At 43.8% G+C, this 24,420-nt stretch overlaps 1 protein-coding gene across 4 annotated transcripts in view; it reads right to left on the bottom strand.

Moving 5' to 3' along the window:
* Positions 1–775: 775 nt before the first annotated feature.
* Positions 776–24,420, bottom strand: part of RHBDL3 (rhomboid like 3) — a 131,471-nt gene continuing 107,826 nt past the window's right edge. For all 4 annotated transcript variants that reach the window (XM_065563616.1, XM_065563614.1, XM_065563615.1 and 1 more), the window contains 3 exons: positions 21,814–21,914; positions 13,684–13,744; positions 776–8,128 (listed from right to left, as the gene is read on the bottom strand). In XM_065563616.1, coding sequence (XP_065419688.1) covers positions 7,857–8,128; positions 13,684–13,744; positions 21,814–21,914 — 434 coding nt within the window. In that variant the 3' untranslated portion in view covers positions 776–7,856. The remainder of the gene's footprint in view (positions 8,129–13,683; positions 13,745–21,813; positions 21,915–24,420) is intronic.

Below are 24,420 nucleotides of genomic sequence, written 5' to 3'. Positions count from 1 at the left end.
TCTGATGAAAGATGCTCTAAGTGCAAATCACTAAAAATAACAGGCGAGTTTAACACTCATGCAGTAGCTGTCAACTGTCACTTGTTGTGTTTTAGTTACAAGAGATGTCAAAACTGCTCAAAGGAGTGGCCATGAGTTATGTTTAATTTCTTAGTGATATTTTAACCCAACTATTCGTAATGTCAACTTGCAGAGGAATTTTTTTTACATCGGGATTGTGCCCCTTTTTTGCTCCCTTACGATGTACAAAGCAGGCTGATTTTTTAAATTTTGTTTTTGTTTTGTATCTGAGCAATTTCAGGAATATCAGTTGTGGTCTTTCCTTGTTTTGCTGGAGGACTGTTAGCTCCATTTCTTAATTCAAGCGGGTGTCAAAAGGTGTCAAATCTATAACAAAGACATATTTTCTCCTAAGTGTTCATTAGACATTGGTGATAAATATATTTTAACAAAAAAATAACCAAAATAAAGCCTGGTTAGAACAGACTGGTTAAAAATCCCCTTCTTCTCAACCTTTCGGCGGCTGTCTCTTGTGACGACATAATTTCACTAATGTTCCAGTTATCAGGAAGTGGACAAGACCTGAATTTTTAAAGTTAAAAAACAAACAAACAAACAAAAATCAGACAATACCACTTTCTTCATACCTTATACAGAAACAGAAAGGGGCAGAAACCTAATTTTTTTCCTTTACCACACACTTTAAACAAAATACAAAAATAAGTAATTGATCTCAATAGTCAATGATGAAATAGAAAAGTTGAAATCAAATCACTCGTGTCAAAACATTGTTAATTTTTTAATTGTAGATGTATTTATAAAACACAATCCCTCTTTGCAAGTTGGTGTTTTTTGTTGTTTTTGGCATGTTACATTAACAAGCTCAATCTAAAAAAAAAAAAAAAGCCCCCCAAATCTTTAATGGAAGCTGTGCTCAAATAATATTTGTTACAACAAAAATATACAGAATGTACACAATACAAAAATATTTGGAAACAGATATCATAACGTGTTACCTTGCAAATATTGTTTTGTTCTCCTAGCCCTTGATGGTGAAGCATCAATCGTTCAGCATTTTTAAGGCAGAATTATATGGTTTGGTGCTCTGTGATTAACACTTGGAGGAGGCATTAGCATTGATAATGAAAGCAAAAGAAAATCAAGCTGCATAAATCTAGCTTTATTTGCAAACTAAACAGACTCTGTGGGGGAGTCAGGATACATTTGGTGACTAATGTGTCTACTAAACTCATTGGAAATTAATGTATTTTTGCTGCATAAATCAGGCCCGTGGAATGTTTCACGTGTTGTAAAGTGCGCAGCAATGTAAATTTGCTGTACTATGTTCTGGCATTTTAAAGAACCTCATTAGGGAGCTTCTTCCTATTAAAAGCCAAAGATTAATGATGACATTAATAATACATTTACCTTGAAAACAGTTTGTTTTTGTTTCACACGTGATTTATTCTTTTAGTGAACAGCTGAATATATTGCCTTCATCTTCAACCAGTTCTCAGTGTCTGTGCTGTGAAGTGTTGAGCTGCAGGAGTTGTTAAGCAGCAGCAAATAGTACCCTAAGGCTGTCACTTTTTAAAAGAAAAAGAATTACAATAATAAGAGAGAGACTAAAACCAGAACCCCAAATCTACTGGCCTTTGGCTTGCTAGATCTGAACCTGCCTACGTGGGGTCAGATCTGGTTACAGTTCAGGTAAAACCAAAGAGTGGGATATTCAAAAACTCTTAAGTAAGTTAGGTGCTCAAGTCCCATGAGAATCAATATGATTTGTGCTCCTAACTTAAGTGCTTTTGAAAATCCAGCTCGAAATCTTGCGAGAATAAAATGTTGGCACAAAATCATGGACATCTTAGGAGGTCTATTGACTTTGTGAGATGGCCACACTATTTTGGGACCGAGCATAGGATTCCATCTGTTGTATACAAATTAAAACCCAAATTCTCCCATCTGAAAACCAGAGGCAGTATGATCCATTGGACTGAGCATGGCCCGGGAGATAGGATCCCTGAGTTCTTGTCCCAGTTCTGACAAAGGCTCACTTTGTCACCTTGTACAAGTTGTAACTCCCCTAGCCTCAGGTTCCTCATTTATAAAATTAAATAAAATACTTACTTATTTCTACCTAAGCAAGTAGTGAAGATTCATAAATATTTGTGATATGCTATGTAAGTGCTAAGTATTATTACTGGCTGATTGGAAGAAGGACATGAAATGCTTAGTTAAAGATTTAGCAAAAGTTAAAAGTTTTTTTCCCCATAACCCACATTTAGAGGTTATTTCTCACGAGCTCATATCCCATCCCCCCTTGTCTGGCTTCTTCCTTTATTTAATATTAGTGATGTGTGCAAAAAACTGTTTCTAGATCCAAGGATCTAAAAATAAGAGGTGCAACTTGCAGCTCCCACTGACTGTGCACTCGTCTTTTCATTCTGGGTGGTGCTTTTTTTTGGCCACTATTAATTTCTTTCTTTTTGGTTCCCATGAGAAGGAGCTATCAACATGGAGTTCTAAGTAAAAGCAGCTGCCAGCATCAACCTCTGAATTGACCAGCAGATGTCCCTCAAGGAGTTGTATTACCAGTGTCCCCAGATTCTGAGTCAGTCTTCATTACCCCTCCCGTCCAGTTGCTCCCTAAACCCAATACTGGATAATCCTATACAGTAGCTGTGCTGCAATTCAACATCAACTATGGGAATAGCTCTTACAGGTTTACCACATCTCTCTTCACCATGAAAAACTTGTCCAAGGACATTAGCAAAAGGAAAAACTTGTTATAAAATATACACCACTCACTAGTGTCCTTCATGTTGATCATAACAATTCCTCTCTCTCTGACATTAAGTATCTGTAAGGTCCAATAGGTTCACATTTTGTTGAACTACATAATGTGAAATTCTGCTAGCAGCTGAATTAAAAAAAAAAAATCAATTCACTATGTAAATTGCTCCTTCATGACCAGATGAGAAGAGCCACTGTAAGTCCCAATTCATCCACAAATGACTAGAGAAGAGTAATGTTAAGGCTCTGGCACAAACTGGCAACAGCAAGGACATCTGGAGGTGAAAGAGAAAATCTATCCTCTGTTCACTCATTGGTGCTGCAACATGCTGGCACAATGGGGTGAATGTAAAAGACAGCATCATTGAGATTGATAGATTTTGACATTATTTTAAAGAGCTTGTGCAGTTTATTTGATATTTTCAAATGGTTAATATCAAACAGTTTTTAAAAAAGGGAGTAAAGATCTCAGCCCAAGTGCCTCGTATTGCCCTTGATCTCTGAGCTGGTGACCGCGAGCATAGATTTAGTGCATTGCCTTGCCTGTGTGTGAATGAATTCACCCTTAATATATTGAAATATAAAACGTTTGATTTATTCAGCCGTACGTGTGAATTTAGTGCTGGTTTCAGGTGCCAGCCTGAGAACTGGGATTGGTTGGCAGAGCCCACCCAAGCAATGAAAGGCCTGCTCCTTCAGATGAGGAAGGGAGCAACAGAACAGAAAAATCAACAGATCACTGAGACAACAAAAATGCACAAACAGGGATAGGGAGGCAGGTCACATGATCAAAAGGAGGGATCCAAGAAACTAGTGGAGATCCTCCAAGGAACCCTGCCCAGATGAATTAATCAACCAGGGACTGGAATATGGTCCCACGGTCAAAGAGAATTCCCCCATCCATCTTCATCCTCCTGGACTGATTAACAGCCATCTTGGCCAGTGCCAGGAAAAGGATGACAGATGACGAGGAGACTGATGGCCTTGGAGTCAAAAGTCCATTATTAAGCCACTGAACAGGTACAGCAGGGACAGAGGCATTTGTAGAAAGAGACCCTTAAGGGCTAATCCTATACCTCTTTCAGTGAGGTCAACAAGAGTTTTGCTAACATGCAAGCTGTAGGGTACAGCCTTCAATTATCTAGTATAGATAATATGTTGATTTCTTTCCCTCTCTCTCATTCAAATACTGACACATGGTGAGGCAGAAATAGGATGTAAAATAGTCTCTCCATCACCAAAGACCCATCTAGCAGCGCTTTACTACAACGAACCTGCATTCTTCAGAACAGTGACTCAGAGGGGCAGTTGACACACCTTTACACTGAGGCTGGACAGAGATTTTCAAGAGGGAGAGAGTGCCCTTGAAGGGAGGTTCTTTGGGAATTTGCATGTAAATTCCTTCCCCTTTGGTGCATTTCAAAAACAAAAATGTTCAGAAGAAATCTTCATGAGGTTTAAAGTAGGGCAGATTGGAAATGATCTATAGAATTTTTTTGATGGAAAATTGAGTTTTTGACAAAACTTCTTTTTAAGTAAGTGTTTACTTTCCTCAAAATTAAAAATTTAAAAATATGTTTGTTTTTTTGTTTGAAAACCAAAAATATTTTCCAGTTTTTGGACCAAAAAAACCTCTGTTTTTTGGAAGTTTTGACTAAAAATTGTTTTTTGTTTTGTTGATGAAAAGTCATTTTTTCCGCTGAAAACGTCAATGAATTTTTTTTTTCATTTTTATCACAATTTTCCATGTGGAAAACTCCATTTTCTGACCAGTTCTAGTTTAAAGGCATCTGTAAAAGGTATGATTTAGCAATATCCAGAGAAGGGGATTGAAACAGGGATGTCCTCCTCCTTCAATCTGAACAATTTTTTTAAGCAACTAATTAATCTCTAGTTATTCCTCTCTCCCTGTTCTCCCACCCACTCAAGGATGCTGTCTCTATCATTATGACACAAGATGAGTGAGGCAATATCTTTTATTTACCTCCCTCACCTTGTCTCCCTAATATCCTGTGACTGACATAGCTACAACTACACTGCATCTATCACTATGAAACACCCAGAACCTGGAACAAGGGATCCAAACTCTTGCACATGTGATTGTTTAGAGCTGGCTCCGAACTGCAGGGATAAAATGGAACTTGGAATTGGACCCATACCAAAGAAACCCACAAGTGCTCTCAAACAATAGGCCTTATGCTTTCCTATTACAAGGCTTCCTTGAAGTGGCGTCCTATGAACCATGCTTCAGACTAAGGGGAACAATTTTGTTGCTGTTGCAATTGCGCATGAAGGGGAAATAAAAGTTTCCTTTGCAGATAAAGCTCATTTAATACCCTAAAAACAGATTGGGTGAGACCCTGACCCCAGTGAAGTCGATGAGAGCTTTGCCATTGAGTTTAGTGGAGTCAGGCTTTCACCATGGCGAGTGTTTTATCCAAACAGCAGGGATTAAAATGACATGAAGAACATCACTGAGTTAACACTAGGGAGGAGGTCACAGCCTTCAGCATCAGCACTGGCATCATCTAGGTGGGCAAGAGAATAAAGCTCAGGAATGAAGAGAGGTGTTACTGAAAGACAAACAAAACTCGCTGCTGTAGTGACAGCGAGACTGATTCCAAATTGTGCCCAAATCATCTAATAATGTGAGCTTGTCTTTGGCAGAGATTAGGAAGCCACCTGGTAGGGTTCCAGACCTGGTGCCTTTGAAATAGGAGACCCAGATCTCAGGAGACAATGTCAGGATTCTCTTTTCCCCAGCTAGTTGGAATTACAAGCCTTGCAAATAGAGCTGGTCAAAAACTGTCCATCAAATTTTTTTTTTTTAAATGGGGAAAAAATGAAAAAAATTCCCACAAAAAACTTGAGCATTTTTGACCCTCTCAGCTTGTGATTTAGAAGCCCCCTCCTACCCCCATCTTCTGGGATGGGTGAAATTCACCCCATGCACTGGACCAACAAGATCTATTCCCTGATCACATCTCACCTACGCCCCCAGTATGTGTCTGAGGTGAGATTTAACTGATGCGTAGGCCTCCTGCTGGCCCTCTGCACAGGGGTGAATTTCACACTCTGCACACACACCTTTTCTGTGTTATCAAGGGCATCCATTTAAGACAGAAGATATGCTTTAGTCATGATGAAATTCTATGGCCTGTGTTATAAAGGAGGTCACACTGGATAATCTGATGGTCTTTTCTGGCCTTAAAATCTATGACAATATAGAAGGGACAGAGGATTAAGGGAAACCTATAAGAGGGTAAATCCTCCACCTTCCTGGACTGTTTTTTTTTTCTGCTGTGCAGGTAGCTATCAACAGTGAAATGTGAAATAACATAAGCACTTTACTAGAGATTTGTGCTTAAAGCATGGCCCATACTACAAAGGGTTTTACATGGTTTCCCTGGTCTATATAGGCATGGTGAGTCATGCTTTACAAACTGTACTATGAACCAGTCAGGGATCTATAAAACCTATGGCCTAACTACACTAGGCAAAAAGGCATCGCAACTAATTGTTGCTTGGAACCCATAAAGGTCCATTGCCTGGGCAAGACTTTGTGTTCACACACAACAGTTATTCCCAGTATTTTACAAGCATTAGTTGTACCAGCCAAGCCAGGGATGACAGACTTGGGTAGGGAACTAGTGGCAAATAAATCCCTGGTGTAACTCCGCTGACTTTGGTGGATAAACTTGGCCTCTAGCATATTGAATGGTTTGTAGCACAATTTTATATGAGGGAAATCATGTCCACACTCTTCTAGCAAGAACTGAGTTTAAGCAAACCCTGCTGGAGACTTTCTGATACTCTTTCCAAACTCTTTGCAGACAGGACATTAGACCATACAGAGCCAGAAAGAAAGAGCAGAATAAAACAACCTGATTGTCAACCAATATAAAACACAACTGACCATTAGCAAAATCCTAAACTGCCCCCACCCAGAAAAGAAAACTCAGCCACATTATTTACCACAATGGGTTGTAAAAAATCAAGTGAAACATGTACTGATGGTAAGAGCTACCTCTGATACGGTGTCCTGTCTGAAACAACCACTTTATGGTACCCCCAAGGTTTCTAGTGCAATCTTGTTTGACATTTAGTTGAAGATCAACGTCTACCATGATGGGTTTTGCTTGCCCCTTTGGAAGTTGCTTAAGACAGTCTAAACTATAGACTAAATATTTAAGTAACCATTCAATTAATAAGACAATGGCAGTGGCATGGCTAGGGTGACCAGATAGCAACTGTGAAAAAATGGGTCGGGGGGGGGTGGAGGGTAATAGGCGCCTATATAAGAAAAAGTCCCAAAAACCGGGACTGTCCCCTTAAAAAAGGAACATCTGGTCACCCTAGGCATGGCTGGCCAGTCAAACTCAACCGTTAAAACCAAATTCAAGTTGCCTCGTCAGCGTCCTCTGAGTCTCTAGTTCAGTGGTGCTGGAACAGTTTTTACAGTGGGGATGCTGAAGGTAGAAACCATGTATTTGGGTTGTCATGACGACATCAAGCCAGGGGGTGTGGCAGCACCCCTAGTTCCAGCACCTAGGCTCTAGTTAGTAAAAGTGAAGCTTGTTTTTCTTTTACTGTTCGGTTAAACACAGGCGTTTCATAAACCAACTAGTCACGGATCCAGCATAACCTGGAAAAATTTAAGTGACCCAAACTAAACATCAGTGTGTGCGCTAATAAACCGAGTGGTATATGCCCAGTTACAAACATAGGGTTGATCCTGCAGCCCTTCCTCAGGGGAGTAGCCACACTGGAGAGGCTGCAGGATTGGGTCCCGACTGAGTGTTAACAGTACCTGTATGACTCATGCCCAAACTTCTCGCAGGCCAGTTCTACTGTTAGTTTTTAGCTTAAATCATCTTCATCAGCATACAGTACAGTTAGCCAGAAACGATGTCACACATTTCCTTAACTTGTGCATTTTCAGAAGACCATTTACCTATCCCCTAATCGTCATATAAAAATAAATCCTTGGTTTCGATTCATTTAACATAGCTGGCAGATGGAAAAGTCTTTTGCCCTCCAGAGTTCTCTGTCCCAGGCTCTCAAGGAGGTGGAGGTAGCTTCAGATCCAACAGATTGTAGGCAAAAACATTCCAAAAGATGGCGAACAATACAAAGACGACATAAATAAAAATAAAGATCCACCATAAGGACTGGTCTTGGAGTCTCTGCTCATAGTTCCTTAGGATGACCACGCCCAATGTGATTCCAACCAATACCCCACCCAGGTGGGCGACGAAGCTTGGGTGTGGACATGGGGGGTAAGCAGATGGATGGAACCGCAGCCACACAGCCCTTCCAAATTCAAAGCTCACTGGAATAGAGAGAGAGAGAAAAAAAAGATAAGCCCTTTGTCCATCTCAATCCTTCTCTGCCTCTACTTGGGGCTCCTTCAAGTCAACGACTGGAGAACTGCATGTGCTGTTTCATAACCATCTCTTGCTATCTCATGGATAGTGCAGAGATCATTGCTTTACTGAACAGAAAGTGCACTCTGCTACAAGCAAAGGGGACGTTGTAAGCCAGTTTTGGCCAATCCGCTCACTGTACATCAGACATGTAACATCAGTGCAGGCAGACAGTGTATAGTGCTCTTTTATTTTCTATATTTGTCCTGGTGTTTTCTAGGGCTCCTGTTGATTTCTTGCTGACTGGAACTCTGCTATTCATTGAGCTCTGACCATGTGCTCAGTACTGTATACAGCTGACACACCATAGAACACAAAGATAATCTTAGCAAGCAACAGAAACTGCAACCCAAATGAGCTTGTGTGTATGCCAGACAGAGAATCAACCTTCATGCAGTTATTGTAATGACAGGGGTTTTTTGTTTTGTTTACTTAAGATTGCGTGTGAGCTGGGCCAGGTGGCTGTTGCGCAGTCATTGATAAAAGCCTGGCAGCAGAAACATGTTTGGAAGAGAAACCTGAATGTGGGTTTTGGTTTTCCTTAAAGATGGGGCCGAACCAAATCCACAGCTCTGTACAGCCCCAAACTTTGTGGGAGTTCAGAAACAGATCTAGATCAGATCAGATTCTGGTTGCTTTCTGTAAAAACAGAAAGAGACTCTTTCGGTAGAATTTTTTCTTCCTTTAAATCTCGCTCTTGGTGGCTGTTTCCTCCTCTTCACTTGGTCCAGTCTGCACATGACGTATCTTTTCTCTCCCAAGCTCTCTCCCCAGTTAGGCACATCAGATCACCTCTGTACTCCTGTGACATTATCTGATTAAAATGTGACCATATAGATCATTGTTGCAACCACTGTTATATATTTGCAGCAAATCTGGTACAAAGGTTCTCAAGTGAGGCATCTATGAAAAGGTTATGATTTGCTGGTCATGATTATGCTATCTGTATACATGTATCATTTTTGTATTTGAAGTTATAAGTATTGTAGGGTTACCATATTTTAAGTGTCCAAAAAGAGGACACTCTACGGGCCCCGGCCCCACCCCAACTCCGCCCCTTCCCCACCCCTACCCCAGCCCCGCCCCTTCATGGCCCCGCCCCAACTCCGCCCCCTCCCCTGGACGCTTCGCCCCCCCTGCCCCTCCCCTGCTTCCCGCGAACATTTGATTCGCGGGAAGCCGGAAGCAGCAGGCAAGCTGTGGCGTGGGGAGGCGCGGTCCAATCTGGCCCCCGCCGGCCGAGCAGCTCTGTTTGCCGGCCGGGCAGCCCAGGCCCAGAGGCTCTGGCCCCGGCGTCTCCCACCCGGCTTGGCTCGGGCCCCGGGGCGCCGGCCTCTGGCCAAGCTCCAGCGGCCCCGGCCCCCGGCCGAGCACCGCCGACACCCGACCCCGCACCGCTGACTCTGCACCGCCGGCCTAGTCCCAGTCCTGGCCCCTGGGCAGAGCACCGCCCGGTCCCAGTCCCGGCCCCGGGCCCCCAGCCGAGCACCCCCGGCCCGGTCCCGGCCCCGCACCTCCGGCCCGGTCCAAGCACTGCCGGCTCCGCACTGCCGGCCCCGGCCCCGCACCGCCGGCTCCCGGCCAAGCACCGCCGGCCGAGCACCCCCGGGCCGAGCACCGCCGGCCCCGGCCCCCGCACCGCCGGCCCCCAACCGAGCACCGCCGGCTCCGCACCGCTGGCCCCGGCCCCCGGCCGAGCACCCCCGGGCTGAGCACCGCCGGCCCCGGCCCCTGGCTCCGCACCGCTGGCCCCGCACCGCCGGCTCCAGCCCTGCACTGCCGGCCCCGGCAGCTCCGGCCCCCAGCTGAGCACCGCCGGTCCCTCCCTCCCTCCCTATTTTCCTGGACATGTCCGGCTTTTGGGGATTTCCTCCCGGATGGGGATTTGAGGCCCCAAAAGCCGGACATGTCCGGGAAAATCCGGACGTATGGTAACCCTAAAGTATTGGCTCTATATCTGGATTTCAAATGTTTGCTCCTGGGGTAACACCCACAAGATAGCCAGCCAGCACATCTTGGAGGGACTATTCAAATTGAGTGGCCCATCAAAAGAACGTTTAACTGACAATGGACCATGGGAAAACGCCCATCTACACTTAATGGAATTTCCTGCTTTGACTAGGCTAAGTGCATGGACATGTGACTTGCCATGTGACTCCAAACTCCATCTTGCTGCTGTAATTTTCCACAGTAAGAACAATGGGATTCCCTCCACATGGCAGAAGCTATAAAAGGCCTGGAAACACCTCCTTTTTGCTTCTATCCTGCTCCAGGATTTATACTAATTTATACTAATGGGAGCATTCTAACCAAGGAATTGAGGACCTTCCAATGATTTGGAAGCAACCAGAGACTTATCAAGCCAGCAGTTTATTTCGTCACTGCTACAAGCCTGAATCAAGAACTTTGCATTTATTATTTGAGTCCTTTAACCAATTTTAACTCTCACCTTTCTTTCTATAAATAAACCTTTAGATTTTAGATACTAAAGGATTGACATCAGCGTGATTTTTGGGTACGATCTAAGTTACTGACCTGGGTGTGTGGCTGGTCCTTTGGGATCAGACGAACCTTTTATTTGATGAGACTGGTTGTAAGGAACCACTCACCTTTAAATCCAGTGGTTTTGGTGGTGACATAAGAACTGGAATGTCCAAGGAAACTGCTTTTATGTCTTCTTGTTAGCCAGTGTGGTAAAACAGAAGTTTACTTTTGTTGCTGGTTTGGTATATCTTATGGAAGAATAACCACCAGTTTTGGGTTGTGTTTGCCTTGTTTCTCAGCAGTTTGTCCTGAAGTTAGCATCCTCAATTGTGACCCACGGAGGCACAGTTACAACTCCTATTTCACTTGATGTAGACACAGTAGTGAATGAGAACAAGCACAGGAATGGATTTAAGTGGCCAGCTGAAATTTTATTAAACTTAACACAGAATAGACCTGTATCACTAGAGCTATTGCGCCCTCTATAAATAACCAGTAGAATGGCAGGTAAAGTAACCTACAACGTAAGGGCTTGATCCTGTATAGATCCAAGGACCTTCAATTCACACTCAGTGCCTAAGGCAGTGCAGATGGCTGGAGTCACAAATAAATTATACATGTTAAGTCAGAATTTCTTCTTGAATTAGGACTAAGGGGCAGAGAAAAATCTTAACTGGAGGTTGTGCAAGAGCCATTCTTAGGCTTCCAAATGTATTTCTAGAACTCTGGTTGAGATTTTTACATTTCCATTTTTGTAATTTAAAAAAGTGAATGTAGCACTACGGAGATAATTGGCTCTGAAAACTGAATGCCCAGAACAAGCACAGCATAGTCAGCAGCAGCAACACAAGCTTCTCTGCATCTCCCGGCCCATGTGCCTGAACACAGCACTGGAAGGGTCACTTCAAGGGGTGAGAGATTTGTTCTACCTTGACTCAGTTCCTGGCTTCTCTGATGAAATTACCAGCAAGGAAACGGACTGTAGTAGTGTTGTCCTCTGGCAACTGGACTAGGTCCATTAGTTCACCTCACATAGATTACTGATAGCTGGTTTTAGTCACTACAGACCTGTGCCTGATTCAGACAAGTGACCTAGAGCAGTGGTTCTCAACCTTTCCAGACTGCTGTACCCTCTACAGGAGTCTGATTTGTCTTGTATACCCCAAGTTTCAGGTCTCTTAAAAACGACTTGCTTACAAAATCAGACATAATTTTGTGTCACAGCACGCTAGTACTGAAAAATTGCTACCTTTTCTCATTATTACCATATAATTATAAAATAAATTGATTGGAATATAAATATTGTACATATATTTCAGTGTATAGTATATAGAGCAGTATAAACAAGTCATTGTCTGTATGAAATTTTAGTTTGTACTAACTTCCCTAGCCTGTTACAAAACTAGGCAAATCTCTAGATGAGTTGCTGTACCCCCGGAAGACCTCTGTGAACCCCAAGAGGCACACGTAATCTTGGTTGAGAACCACTGACCTAGAGAAACAGGGTCTGACTTGGACATTACAAAAGCCCCACATCAATGGAAAAATATTTTGCCATGGACAGCATGTTGGAAATCCATTTTATCCTCTTTTCTTCTCCAGATGAGCCCAACCCTTGCGCACCAGCATTGGGAATTCGTTTTTGCGTAGCATGACAAAAGAGGAGAGATGCAGCCTTTCACTCTCAGTTGACATTACCTCTTGCCATGCCCTTTGTGGAAGCTGTGACCAGCTGGGGCACTCCTGAGTTGGTCCCATGGCTGATCCTGAGGGGGATGGTGCAGGTGGTTCGTGGTGGAGCTGAAGAACTTGTTTCCTTTGTTGGTCTAGCAGAGCCTGGCCTTGGCTACCTGTAGAGCTTGGTGTCCGATGCTGCCAGCAGTTTTAGCTTTTCTCCCTCCCAGCTCCTTTTACTTTTTTTATGAAGCTGGGTAGCTTTTGTCTTTTGACCGGTAGGAGTGACTGAGGGCAGAATTAGTCTATAGCCTTTTATATGGGCACTCAGGTGATAGGCGCTGAATAAACCTTTATAATAATACATACATTATAATAATCACTAGTTTGACAGATTGTCTGTAGTAGGCTATTCAGAATCTCTAGTCCCCACTAATTAGCTAACCAAGCAGCTGGATAACTTACCCATTCAAGCACTCAAATTAGCATGAGAAAGATGGTCTAGTGCTTAAAGCCACAGCGTCAGAGTCAGTAGGTCAGTGTTCTATTTCCACCTCTGGCACAGACTTGCAGTGTGACCTTGGCAAGTAACTGGGGGCCCAACAATGCAGACAGACACCTAGTGGGATTTTCAAAAGCATCTAATCAGGTGAGGCACCTAATTCCTGCCTGCTCCGGTGTTTTTAAAAATCCCACTAGGCGCCTGTCTGCATCTTTAGGGACCTAAATACCTTTGAAAATCTGGCCCTTTGAAGCCTAAGTGAGTCTCATCGATAGTCAATGGGACTTGGGCTCCTAAGTACGTACATTACTTTTGAAAATGCAACATCAGGGGTTTGGACAATTCTGTCCTTGGTCTCTATCTCTGTGTGCATCACCTTCCCCTTTTGGAAAGCCGGGATGATACTTCTTTGCCATAGGGGTCTGGAGCAGCTTACTTCATTGGTGCCTGCCAAATACTTTGGCGATCCTTAGACTGAGAGTGCCGTAAAAGTGCAATGCATTATTATTATTAAAGCATTGCCTATTGCAGTGTTCAAAGAGAAGCAGCAAGCCCCCAGATCTTCATGAATGTCCATACTCCAGACACTGCTAAACAATGACCCGTACATTTTCAAATGCTCCCGTTTAACATTTGGATCCAGATTCTGCATTCCAGAGTGATCAGGTTTCTGCTGCCGTGAATTCCGACTACTGGTTCCCAGCGATAGAGCCAAATTACCACCTGGGGTTAGCATAACCACGAATGGCAAAGGTAAACAAAACTGGATTATGTGCGCGCCAAACGTATTACAATACTTACTACAGATCAACGCAAGAGCCATGCGCAGCAGCTTGAATTGGCACTTCATTCCAGACCAGTTCTGGAAAAGGACACAACAAAAACAAAATTATGCTGGGTACAATTTATGCTTCTTTTTATGCCCTGGGAATCTGAAGACGGATCTAGATACTTGCTGAACATCAAGGAACTTGATCTGGCCACACACACATAATGGGAAGCTCTGCTCCAATTGGTGCTGCCCTTGCCACACTCCCCAGGTTTCTCAACTCACCATGTCAAAAGCAGAGACACATCAGATTAAGGATTAGGCAGCTCTCACAAGTCCATTGAATCCTTCTGTTTCTTTACTCTGCAGCTTTACTGGCCAGAAGATGAAGATGTGAAAGCACAGTAAATCCACAGAACTGGGAATCCCTGTTTAATCCCTCCGCAGCACATGGGCTTTAAACTTCTATTCCTTTTGTCAAGCTCTTTTGCTCCTTGATGGATGTTTATAGTTCATACTGGGTGTGAGGGAAAGGCCTGGGGAGGTAAGGTGGGGTTATCCCAGAAGTTTTAGATTATGTTACATGGAAATGATAAGAAGGAGCAATTTGAATTAGAAATGTACAGTAGTGCAATCCACTGTGTGTCTGTGGGCAGGGACATGGTTCCACACAAAGTGAGGACTCAATAAAGCTGTAAATTTGGAAGAAACATGTTGCAGGTCTATTTTTGTGGGTGTGACCTCAAAGCTTGGGAGTCTAGCAAACAGAGAAGGGTTTGTAGTGGGAGGTTAAGGGGGCAAAGAGAATATAATTAATTAACTCTTTTATCATCTCACCAACGCTTTAAGTGGTTAGGTTGAAATGAATGAAAGAACAGGATACATACTTGCTTCCTCCAGCTGAACTAAGGGAGAAGAATGTTCTTGGGTAATGAGAGAGGCATTAACAAGTATAGAAAACAATGAGATACCGAGATATTTCTCCCTCTTTACAGTGACATATTTTCTTCCCCTATCATCTCCTTTTGATCCAAAGGAAGGAGCATGGAGACATCAGCATCCCTTTACTTCTTGCAGGCAGGAAGTCTGAATGACCTCGCACCCTTGAGCTAAATCACATCAGAGGATCAATAAACCAGCACTGATATTATCTGCCTCGTGGAAGCTTGCGGCAGTGTTTGCAGTGCTCAAGATTTAAAGGATGAACTCAGGTCTTGAGGGAAAAGGTTAGACAAAGTATTCAGGTCTTACATACTAGGGCTGGTTGAAAATGTTCCAACTAAACTGTTTTTCAACAGAAAATTGGGGGTTTGATTAATTTTTTGCAGAAAGTGTCTGCTTGCTATGGAAAACTTTGACTTTTCATCCATTTCCTGACCAGCTGTATTAAATACATAGATCATTTGGGTTATGGCCCACAAACAAATGCATGGGAGTTTAATCCTCTCGCTTGTCCTCTTTCAATGCAAACACTTAGATACCAAGTAATAAGTGCCTTAGAAATACCATAAAAGGATACGTAGATTAGATAGGCCATTGAAGCAAATGCATCTTGGAGGCAATGTGTTGGCGTAATGAAACTAACAGAGCTAATTATTTTTCTTAATTAAAGCAAAATGCTTCTCAAATTATTGAATATTTAGTAAACTTTTACTAAATTTTGCCAGCCACAGGAGGCGCTTAGTTCGGTTAAGATCAATTCTGAAACCAGGGAGAAGAAGCAACTAACTTCAGAACACAAGCAGTGTCTTTAAAGCTTGCATTAGAGGAGGGGAGTTTCTCTCCCACGATATAGTCTCCCTATTCCTCCCTCCTTTTACTACTTTCTCTCGTGTAGAAAGAGCCTGTGCTGAAGCAAACCCCTCATTCCAGCCAAGGAGGGTTAGAAACGCTCCTTCTGGACCTAGATGTCTATGGTTAGGATTTATTATTCATTATTATTATGTATTTGTATTACTAGCATGCCTAAGAGCCCTAGTCATGGACTCGTACCCCATTGTGCTAGGCGCTGCACAACCACAGAACAAAAGACAGCACCTGACCTGCCCCAAGGAGCTTAGAATCTAAGTATCGTATTATAATAGTGCCGAGAGGCCTCAGCCCAGATAGGGGCTCCATTTTGCTAGGCAATGTACATGCACACAATAAAAGATGGGCCCTACCCCAAAGAGCTCACTGCTCTTGGCTTGCTGCATGGAAGAGCATACATTATAGATCACATTCGATATCTTAACTGGAATCTAATCTTTGGTAGTTGTGATGGGGTCTGCAACCCCTCCCACAAAAACACAGGCAGGAAAGGGTTAAGAACCCTGCCTGCCTGCCGACAGCCAAACTAGCCACCCCCCAGTTCTGCTGTGAGAAATGCCAATTATGGAGCAACACCCCCCACCGCTGTGGTGACTAATGAGGGAGGAAGAAGAAGAAGAAGAAGGGACAGAAAAGCAATGGCTCTCAGCCAACACGCACCAGCCTGCCTCTGAGAAACTACCGACCCCCTTGAGGTTAACTGAGATGAAAGCCCTGAGGATCAAGGGCCTTTTGACTCTGCTTTATGTTACGCTTATAGACTCTGCATTTTTCCTGATGTGATTTGAACCCTTGGTGTCTGGGCCAAGGAGTGATCCAGACTGCTGGTGTGGAAGTCTGGCACATGCCTGTGCTCATCACGGCTGACAGTAGCAATTCAAGTGTTTCACCCCATTTCAAACTGGGATGAGAAAGCTAAAGCCACTGACTCGCCTTCTCATCACAATTTCCACTTTTCTATCACCTGTTCATAGGTTTCCATCCCTAAGAATTTCAGGCATCCCACTATTTCCTTGAGACACCCCTTCCATGTAACCAGCCTTTCACAGGCTGGGTCTACACTACCCGCCTGAATCGGCGGGTAGAAATCGACCTCTCGGGGATCGATTTATCGTGTCCCGTCGGGACGCGACAATCGATCCCCGAATCGACGCTCTTACTCCACCAGCAGAGGTGGGAGTAAGCGCCGTCGCCGGGAAGCCGCAGAGGTCAATTTTGCCGCCGTCCCTACAGCGGGGTAAGTCGGCTGCGATACATCGAATTCAGCTATGCTATTCGCGTAGCTGAATTTGCGTATCTTAAATCGACCCCACCCACCCCCCATAGTGTAGATGTAGCCACAGCAATCTTGGGAAACAGTTTACAACCACATTCAGTAATTTTTGCAGTAAGGAGCCTTTGATATAATACCACATCTGTTGTGAGCCAGCTGACTGTTCGCTCTGATCTGCATTGCACTCAATTTATACCTGTACTAACCATGGAAATCTGTGTACACACACACACACACACACACACACACACGGAGAAGACATGCGTTCTAAATAAAGGAGGAAGCCAAAGCATCAAGCATAGAAGTATCTAATGCCTTGATCCTACAAAGACTGAAGCGCATGCTTAACTGTAGATAACATAGGCCTGATCCAAAGCCCTTTGAGATCAATGGATAGCTCCAATTGACCTCAGGAGACTTTTGCTTTCAAAGGGACTACTCAGAGGGCACAAAATTCAGCCCTCGAGTAATTCTTTGCAGGACCTCGGCCTGCATCTGCTCCCTTTCTTTACGGACTTGGATTTAACCTACAGAAGAAACTGTACAAAAGAGCTATGGAAAGCAGAAGAGTTGGCGATATAATTAGGCGTGCACTGAACTCAGTGAAAAGATTGTCTAGTTAATAATCTATATGGAATAGGCTAATAAAACAAACAAACACCCAAAGAGCATTTTCCTTTGTGTACAGGTCTCCCACTTCTTCCACTGCTCTGTACCGATCTACATCCATATGCATGGAAGGCAAAATGTAAAAGGACAGGTTAGGGAGGGGAGGCGGACACTGGCCCAAGCTGCACAGTTTGGAAGTGGACTTCCAAATTCCAGTCCTGAACATTGGGGATCAGTCCACTACAGAGATGGGGCCAATCACAAAGGGCTTGTTCCAAACCCTATTCAAATCAATGGAAAGACTCCAATTGACTTCAGACCCAAAGTTCAGACTTCTGCAAATTTCTCCAGAGTTTGAGGCTGTTTGGATCTGACAGTTTGGTTTTGGCTCATCTCTACAGGAAATACATCCGTCCAAAACAGGGGTTGTGTCTTTGGTTGTTGACGTGTTAAATTGTAAGCAACAGATGTCACTGCCGTTGGATTGAGTGGCAAGTCTCCCAATTTACTTCAGTTGGAGCCAGATTGCTATGTAAATTTCTAGGAGCCCACAAGTAGGTCAGCATTCATAAAGGGGTCATATCTCATCCCAGTTTACATCTTTATAGGTCAGCAGTCTGATTTGATACTGATATATAGGCTTGGAAGGATTAGATTTTAAATCAGCCAGTGTCTATAACTGACATTTTCTCCCTCCATCCAAAAAGACTGAAATAACTTCTCACATTAATAATAAAAAGTTACAGAATGGAGACGCTAAATACATATATGTTGCACTCACAGACAGCTAATGCTGTCAGTTCTATCCAGCAAATAAACTAATGGGAGCTCTTCTAAAATAGGATTGTCTGATAATATTATTGTTCGATTTCTGAATCTTATGAATCCCAACATCTAAAGTAATTAGGTTTTAAACAAATTAGTATAAAGTTTTGTTTTAATTTCCAGCTAGTGCCAAAATTTAAGGTTGGTAACAAAAATGTAAAATAAAAAAATCCTTGGAAATAAACATTAAAATAGTTGAAACTCATAAGAATACAAATATCCCAATCCTAATTATAAAAATGGCATTATATTGAGCAGGAAACACTCAAGGGTTTCAGGGATGAAAGATACACAAACTATGGGGTTGTTTACACTGGGAAACTATGTTGCATTAGAACAAGTTAACGAAGACGATTTACTCAGCATAGACAGGGACTGTCATGTTTAACATCGTGTCAGCTAATTGGGGTAACTTGTAGGGTTAATACACTGTAATTTCCTAGTATAGTTAAGCCCTATGAGCACGGGATTTCCAAAAGAAAGAAAATGTACAGAAATGTTTGTAGACTTTGCTCTACCAAGAAAATTCCAGCACTGTAATAAGACTGACAAAGCCTGCCTGCCTGCTGTTCGATATGGGTTCACATTGTGCAGACCACTTAGACACTTGCAGAATGTTAAGGCACATGGACCACCACAGGCTCCTTGGGCAAGTCTCTGTCATCCGCTCCCAAATCTGTAAAGTGAGGATGATAATACTTAGACAATTCACTGGAGTGCTGTGAGGCAGGCTTCATTTAGTTGTGTTTCTAAAGCGCTTGGAAATCCTCACAAGGAAGATGCTTTAGAGCCCTATTCTATTGAGGTTCTTATATACCTCTTGTCATCTGACGTATCTAGAAATGCAAAGCAGTATTATTATTAAGCACCTGATCTCAGTTAGATTCTTTCCAAAGGAATTGTGCCTGTGTAAGGTAGTGTGAGATATCATAGTATTAAGAAGTTCCAGAACAGCTCCCTACAGCCCAACTACTAAACTAAATAATCTGTGCACCAAAGAAACAAATATTAATGGAGTCCAGGGTCCAGCTCCTGATGTAGCCAGTGGCTTTGCAATGTATTGAAAGAATATTTTATAATATATAAAGTTTGATGGGGGATCTTGGTATAAATCACTTCGGCAGCTGCAAGAATGCAATCTGTGCAAAATAAAGTAACTCATTTTCTCTCTCCACAGAGACAGCTAACGTAGTCAGATGGCTCTGAGCTCATGCTGATTAATACTGTTTCCTCAGTTACTCTTCATTTCCATGCAGCTTTGTTGGCTTTCCCCTCCCTTATTATTTTCCTTAGGGTGAGATGTTTTATTGCTTGCTCCTGTTGGTTATTTTATTTATTTTCAGGAATATTTTTTATTTTTTTAACACGCAGGGACATTTTATTTTCCTTCAGTTACCAGGAGGCACAAAGGAAATGGAAGATTGAGATGAGATACTCTCCCTTCCCCGTCTAAACCATCCGTGCAAAAAGATGAGTATTGTCAACGGACGCGATGGAGTGGCAAATGCAAAACGTCTTTTTCATTATGTAAGAGATTCTCACAAGAATATTAAGCAAGCCCGGGAGAAAGAAAGAAAAAGCACCAGGAATGGGTAGGCAGGAAAGGTTCATAAAAGTCAGTTCAGTCATTTCTTGGTATACTACTGATCATTTTGCAAAGTGACTTGTGCTACTGTGGCAATCACTAAATAGGAGAGAACTGAAAGGTAAAATGATGCAACACTTTAAGAAACCTGAACAATGCGCTAAAAATGAATGAACTCACTTGTGGGTGGATGGATGGGTGGGTGTGTGCATGCGTCTGCATGCTGCCCTCTACTGGATAGACGCAGAAGTGTTCAATAGGGTGTCAAATCTTCAGCTAACAGAGATTCCCCTTCAGCTACAGGAGAATGGGATGCTGTGTTTGTGGCACATAAGAATCTGAGTTTTCTACTCATTGTAGTCATGAAACTGCAAAGTCGTAGAGGGCTATAGAATTATTATGATACTTTAGGGCCACATTCTTAAAGGTATAAATCTCAGTATTTACACATGGAAACTGCCAACCGTCTCAGCCGCAAATGCAACTGCAGGTTAAGTGCCAGTGTGTCTGACCAAACGGCCACATGCATCAGGGAATGTCCTAAGATTTTCAGAGCCCTACATGAAGTATCTCTTCTGGGGTGCTGAGCAGCTTCAGTGCTCCCATAGAAATCATTGGGAGCGCAATGTGCTCCGCACCTTGCAGGATTGGGCCCTTAATTATTAGACGGATGCCCAGTGATTGGGGGTGAGGACAGGAGCAGAGAGAGAAAGAGAAAATGTCACGCTCATGAAAGTGTAATTTCTGCACAAATGTTTGTAAGTACCAAGCCATCAATCAAGCTATGCCTATGAGAAAATACAACCCCCACCCTCAGTTGCAAATGGTCTGTTTCAGGCATTTAGTTAACATGAATTTCGCATCTTGGAAATTCATGTGTGTGTGTTTGAGCTCGTGGGAGGACATTGTTTAACTGGCTGCTACACAATAAAAGAGCTCAAAGAGAAGAGAAGAGAAGAGAAGAGAAGAGAAGAGAAGAGAAGAGAAGAGACGAAAGCACAGAGCTGAACTGTTGTGCCACATGGGCCCAGTTTTTACACAGGTAGAGCTGGGAAAGTAACTTTACAGTGTATCCTGTATATGAAACTAGGAGTCACATACCTGGGCCCTATATCTGTCCAAGGCACTTATATGTCCCCATATAACCATAGCATCTGAGCACCTTACAATCTTTAATGTACTTATGCTCCCAACACCCCCATGAGGTAGGGCAGTGCTACTATCCCCATTTTACAGATCAGGAACTCAGGCACACAGAGACTGAGGTCACACAGGAAACCCACGGCAGACCAGAGAATTGAGCTCAGGACTCCTAAGCTAGCATCCTAACCACCGGGCCATCCTCCCACCCTATATGCACTGCAGAAGTTCATGGGCATGAGGGCATGAGGGTCTGTGCATGCTGAAATGAACCTTCTCTCTATAAAGCAAGCCACATAATAACTCTGTTATGCAACCCAAATTAGTGAAAGACCATTTCTTCCAGCTGCTCGATTTTTCCTGATTCTCTTTGGTGATCATTTAAGATAAGTTTTGCTGCATAGCCAATGAGGTTTATTTACATTCAACATTTGCACCTGGATTTGGGATCCTAACTTTGTGTAGGTGCCCTGTGATAGGGGAAATGGAAATCCAAAGAGAAGGGGAGAGTTTGGAAACTAGAAAAAAGGGAGGATCCAGATCTGGACAAACAAAACAGGGTGAATAAACAAACACAAAAATTCAACAAGGTTGAAGGTGCCAGATTGAAACTGAAGTCCTCTATGCACCGAAGAAGTGCATGGACAGGGGCGCTGACACTGTGCCCCTCCAACCAATGTACCTCAACTCTGGGGCAGAGGGATCACCTCTAGGGGCAAGAGGGCAATTCATTCTTTCTGGCCCATTCACATCCTTGGCAGGCTGACAAGCAATCATCCAATTGTGACCATATTTGTCACTATTGACCCAGGCTGGATTCAGACTGCTGATTTAGGCCCCACTGCCAATCTGCCCAGAGCCATCTAGTCTCCCAGAATTTATTCCCTTTCGAATAGGCTTGACAATTGTTCTGGTACTTACCATTACTATGTTGGCCAGATGAGCAGAAATGAGCGCATAAACCCCTCCAGAGGAACCCACCACTGGCGCAGTCATGTCAGCTACCGATACCGCCAGGGAACCTTGGAAGAAGAAAATGGCTAATTACACTCTCCCACTGATGGGAGAACTCTCCCCCCTGCACCCTCTTCTATGCATTGGGGCTGCAGTCAGCAATACTGGGGGAGGGGAATACATTGACTAGAGAACCTGACTAAGCCCAGCAGCACTGCCAGGAGAGTGACACACATTCTTTTACATCGACTTTAAAACTACAATCAAATATATTTGATCAGGGTCAGCCACCGTGCTTGCAGCTGCTCTGTTTTGCTTTCTCTCGCTCTCTCTCGGTCTTTTTGGTTCTCAGTTGCTTTGTGTTCTGCCTTCTCTCTCTCTCTCTCTCTCTCACACAACACACACATACACACCCCTCGGCAAAAGTTCCTGGGTGGGTTCTGAGTTATGTCAACTGAAGGATGACACACCTTCTGTGTCTGCCAGGAAACCCATAACCAGGTTTCACCCAGATCTTAACAGTATCTTAAAATCTGTGCAGCAAAAGGAATCACAGCTTGGGTTAAAACAGTGAAGAACCATCAAAGAGATAAATGTGTCCCCCAGAGGATAAAATGAAAGTGATTTTAGTCCTGGCAAGATAAACATTTGCACAACGAGGAGGAACTGGAGACTTGTGACTTATCACTGGGTTCTGATTTAAGGGTGAACAAGTGCAGTTTATTACTTAGGAAGATGCAAGAGCAGTGAAGGCTAACAGTAACTCAAATGGTGACAAATGGAGGCTCAAAATGGTGCACCAAAGAGTTTAAGTACAGAGATGACAAAAAGATGAATCGGTTGCAGAGGAAATTGTGTCAAGAAGGCAGCAAGATGCAGTGGCTGGTGCACTGGATTGGAGGTCAAGAGGGTTTTTATTCCTGGCTCTGCCACTGACACCCCCTGTGTGAGTTTCCACTGTATAAAATGAGGTTCATGATGCTCGTCCACCTTGTAAAATGCCTTCATACCTACAGAAGAGAAATGCTAACTATTATTAATGCAAGCATGACTTGGTGGAAATCCCAGAACGATCAAGTGATCAGCACCTCTTGCTCCAAACACGTGTGTAACCTCTTGATGGGCCACCCAGGCAGGGCCAGGAGGAGAAAGGCCCAGCTAAAGCAGGGCACAGTCAAGTCACTTTCTCATTTTTATTTACTCTTCATTTTCCAACATGGAAAGAGTTTTCTTCAGCTGGTTTGGGGCCTTTCCCTCTTGACCACTGGGTATCCTGCAGGGCTCAAAATATCTGTGCATCTGCTCCAGTTATCATTCATTGTTAGGATCACACAGTGGCACCAAAAGACCACAGCTGAGGTTGGGGCCTCATTGCTCTAGGCACTGCACGCACACACGCACAGAGATAGTAAGAGACGGTCGCTGCCTTGGAAAACTTACAATCTAAACAGAAGAGACCCACAAAGTGGGGGGAGGGGAAACAGAGGCACAGAGAGCTGAAGTGACTTACACAATGTCAGTGGCAGAGCCAGGAATCGAACCCCCTGAGTCTCAGTCCGGTGCCCTGGTCACTAGACCTCTCTGCCCTCCCAGTGCTGGGAAGAGAACCATAGCTCCAGCATTAGTTCTCAGTCAGCTGAAGGGCTGCTGGGAAGGAAGGATCTTCCTGTGGTTAAGACAGAGATATGGGTTCTGTTCTCAACTCTGCAACTCACTTCTCGTGTGAGCCTGGGCAAGTCACTTCGGAGCAGGCTGTGGTTCTTCCAGCCACTGGGGCCCTGGGCTATCTAGTGTTGCTGGCAGCACTGACTGCCCCACAACTTGCACTCCAGGCACCAAGCACTGGGTGCTGAAAGGAGGAGAAGGGCTCTCTGTCCTCTCTTACACATTTATGCAACTGAAGCCCCAGTCTGACCATTGATAACCCCGTGTCTCAGTTTATCCAGCCTGTGAAATGGGTGTATACACTGCCCTACAACACAGGGTATTGGGAAGCTTATGTCATTAATGCGTGGGTGGGGGGTTGGGACTTTGGAGAGCCTTCCATGGAAAGCGTTCACATTATTCTATAGACTGTAAACTCTTCAGAGCCAGGATTGTTTTGTACAGTGACTAGCACAGCAGGGCCCCATCCCGACTGGGGCCTTTGAGCGCTACCAAAAGAGAGAGATTTAATAATACAAACCGTGCAAAACTTGTGGTGGTTTGGTGTCTTCCCCCAAAGCCAGCCCCAGGTTCTCACACCTCTCGAGCAGATCTGGGCTCAGTGCTGGGAGAAACCAGCTGACAAGTCTGCCAGGAAACCAGCTGGTTCATACCAAGCTTCACTCTGAGTTTTTGGATTCGTCTGACATCTTCAGAGGCGCAGTGATGCTGAGCTTTCCAATAATACTCTTGGGTATTGGGTTCTAGCTGCCTATGCTGGGGCTGTGGGGACGTCCTGGAGAACAGCAATGGCTGGCTGTCTGGTAGTTAAACTCTCTTCTATTAACGACTTTGTTCTCTCTTTAATGAAAGCGGGGCCCAGTGATTCCCTGGTGACTCTGGCTGCCTGGATTGTTCAGCTGTGCAGCG

Source organism: Chrysemys picta, chromosome 12 (genome assembly GCF_011386835.1).
Source record: "Chrysemys picta bellii isolate R12L10 chromosome 12, ASM1138683v2, whole genome shotgun sequence".
NCBI lineage: Eukaryota > Metazoa > Chordata > Testudines > Emydidae > Chrysemys > Chrysemys picta.
The sequence above is the reverse complement of the archived record's forward strand: the minus strand, read 5'-3'. Positions and strand labels throughout refer to the sequence as shown.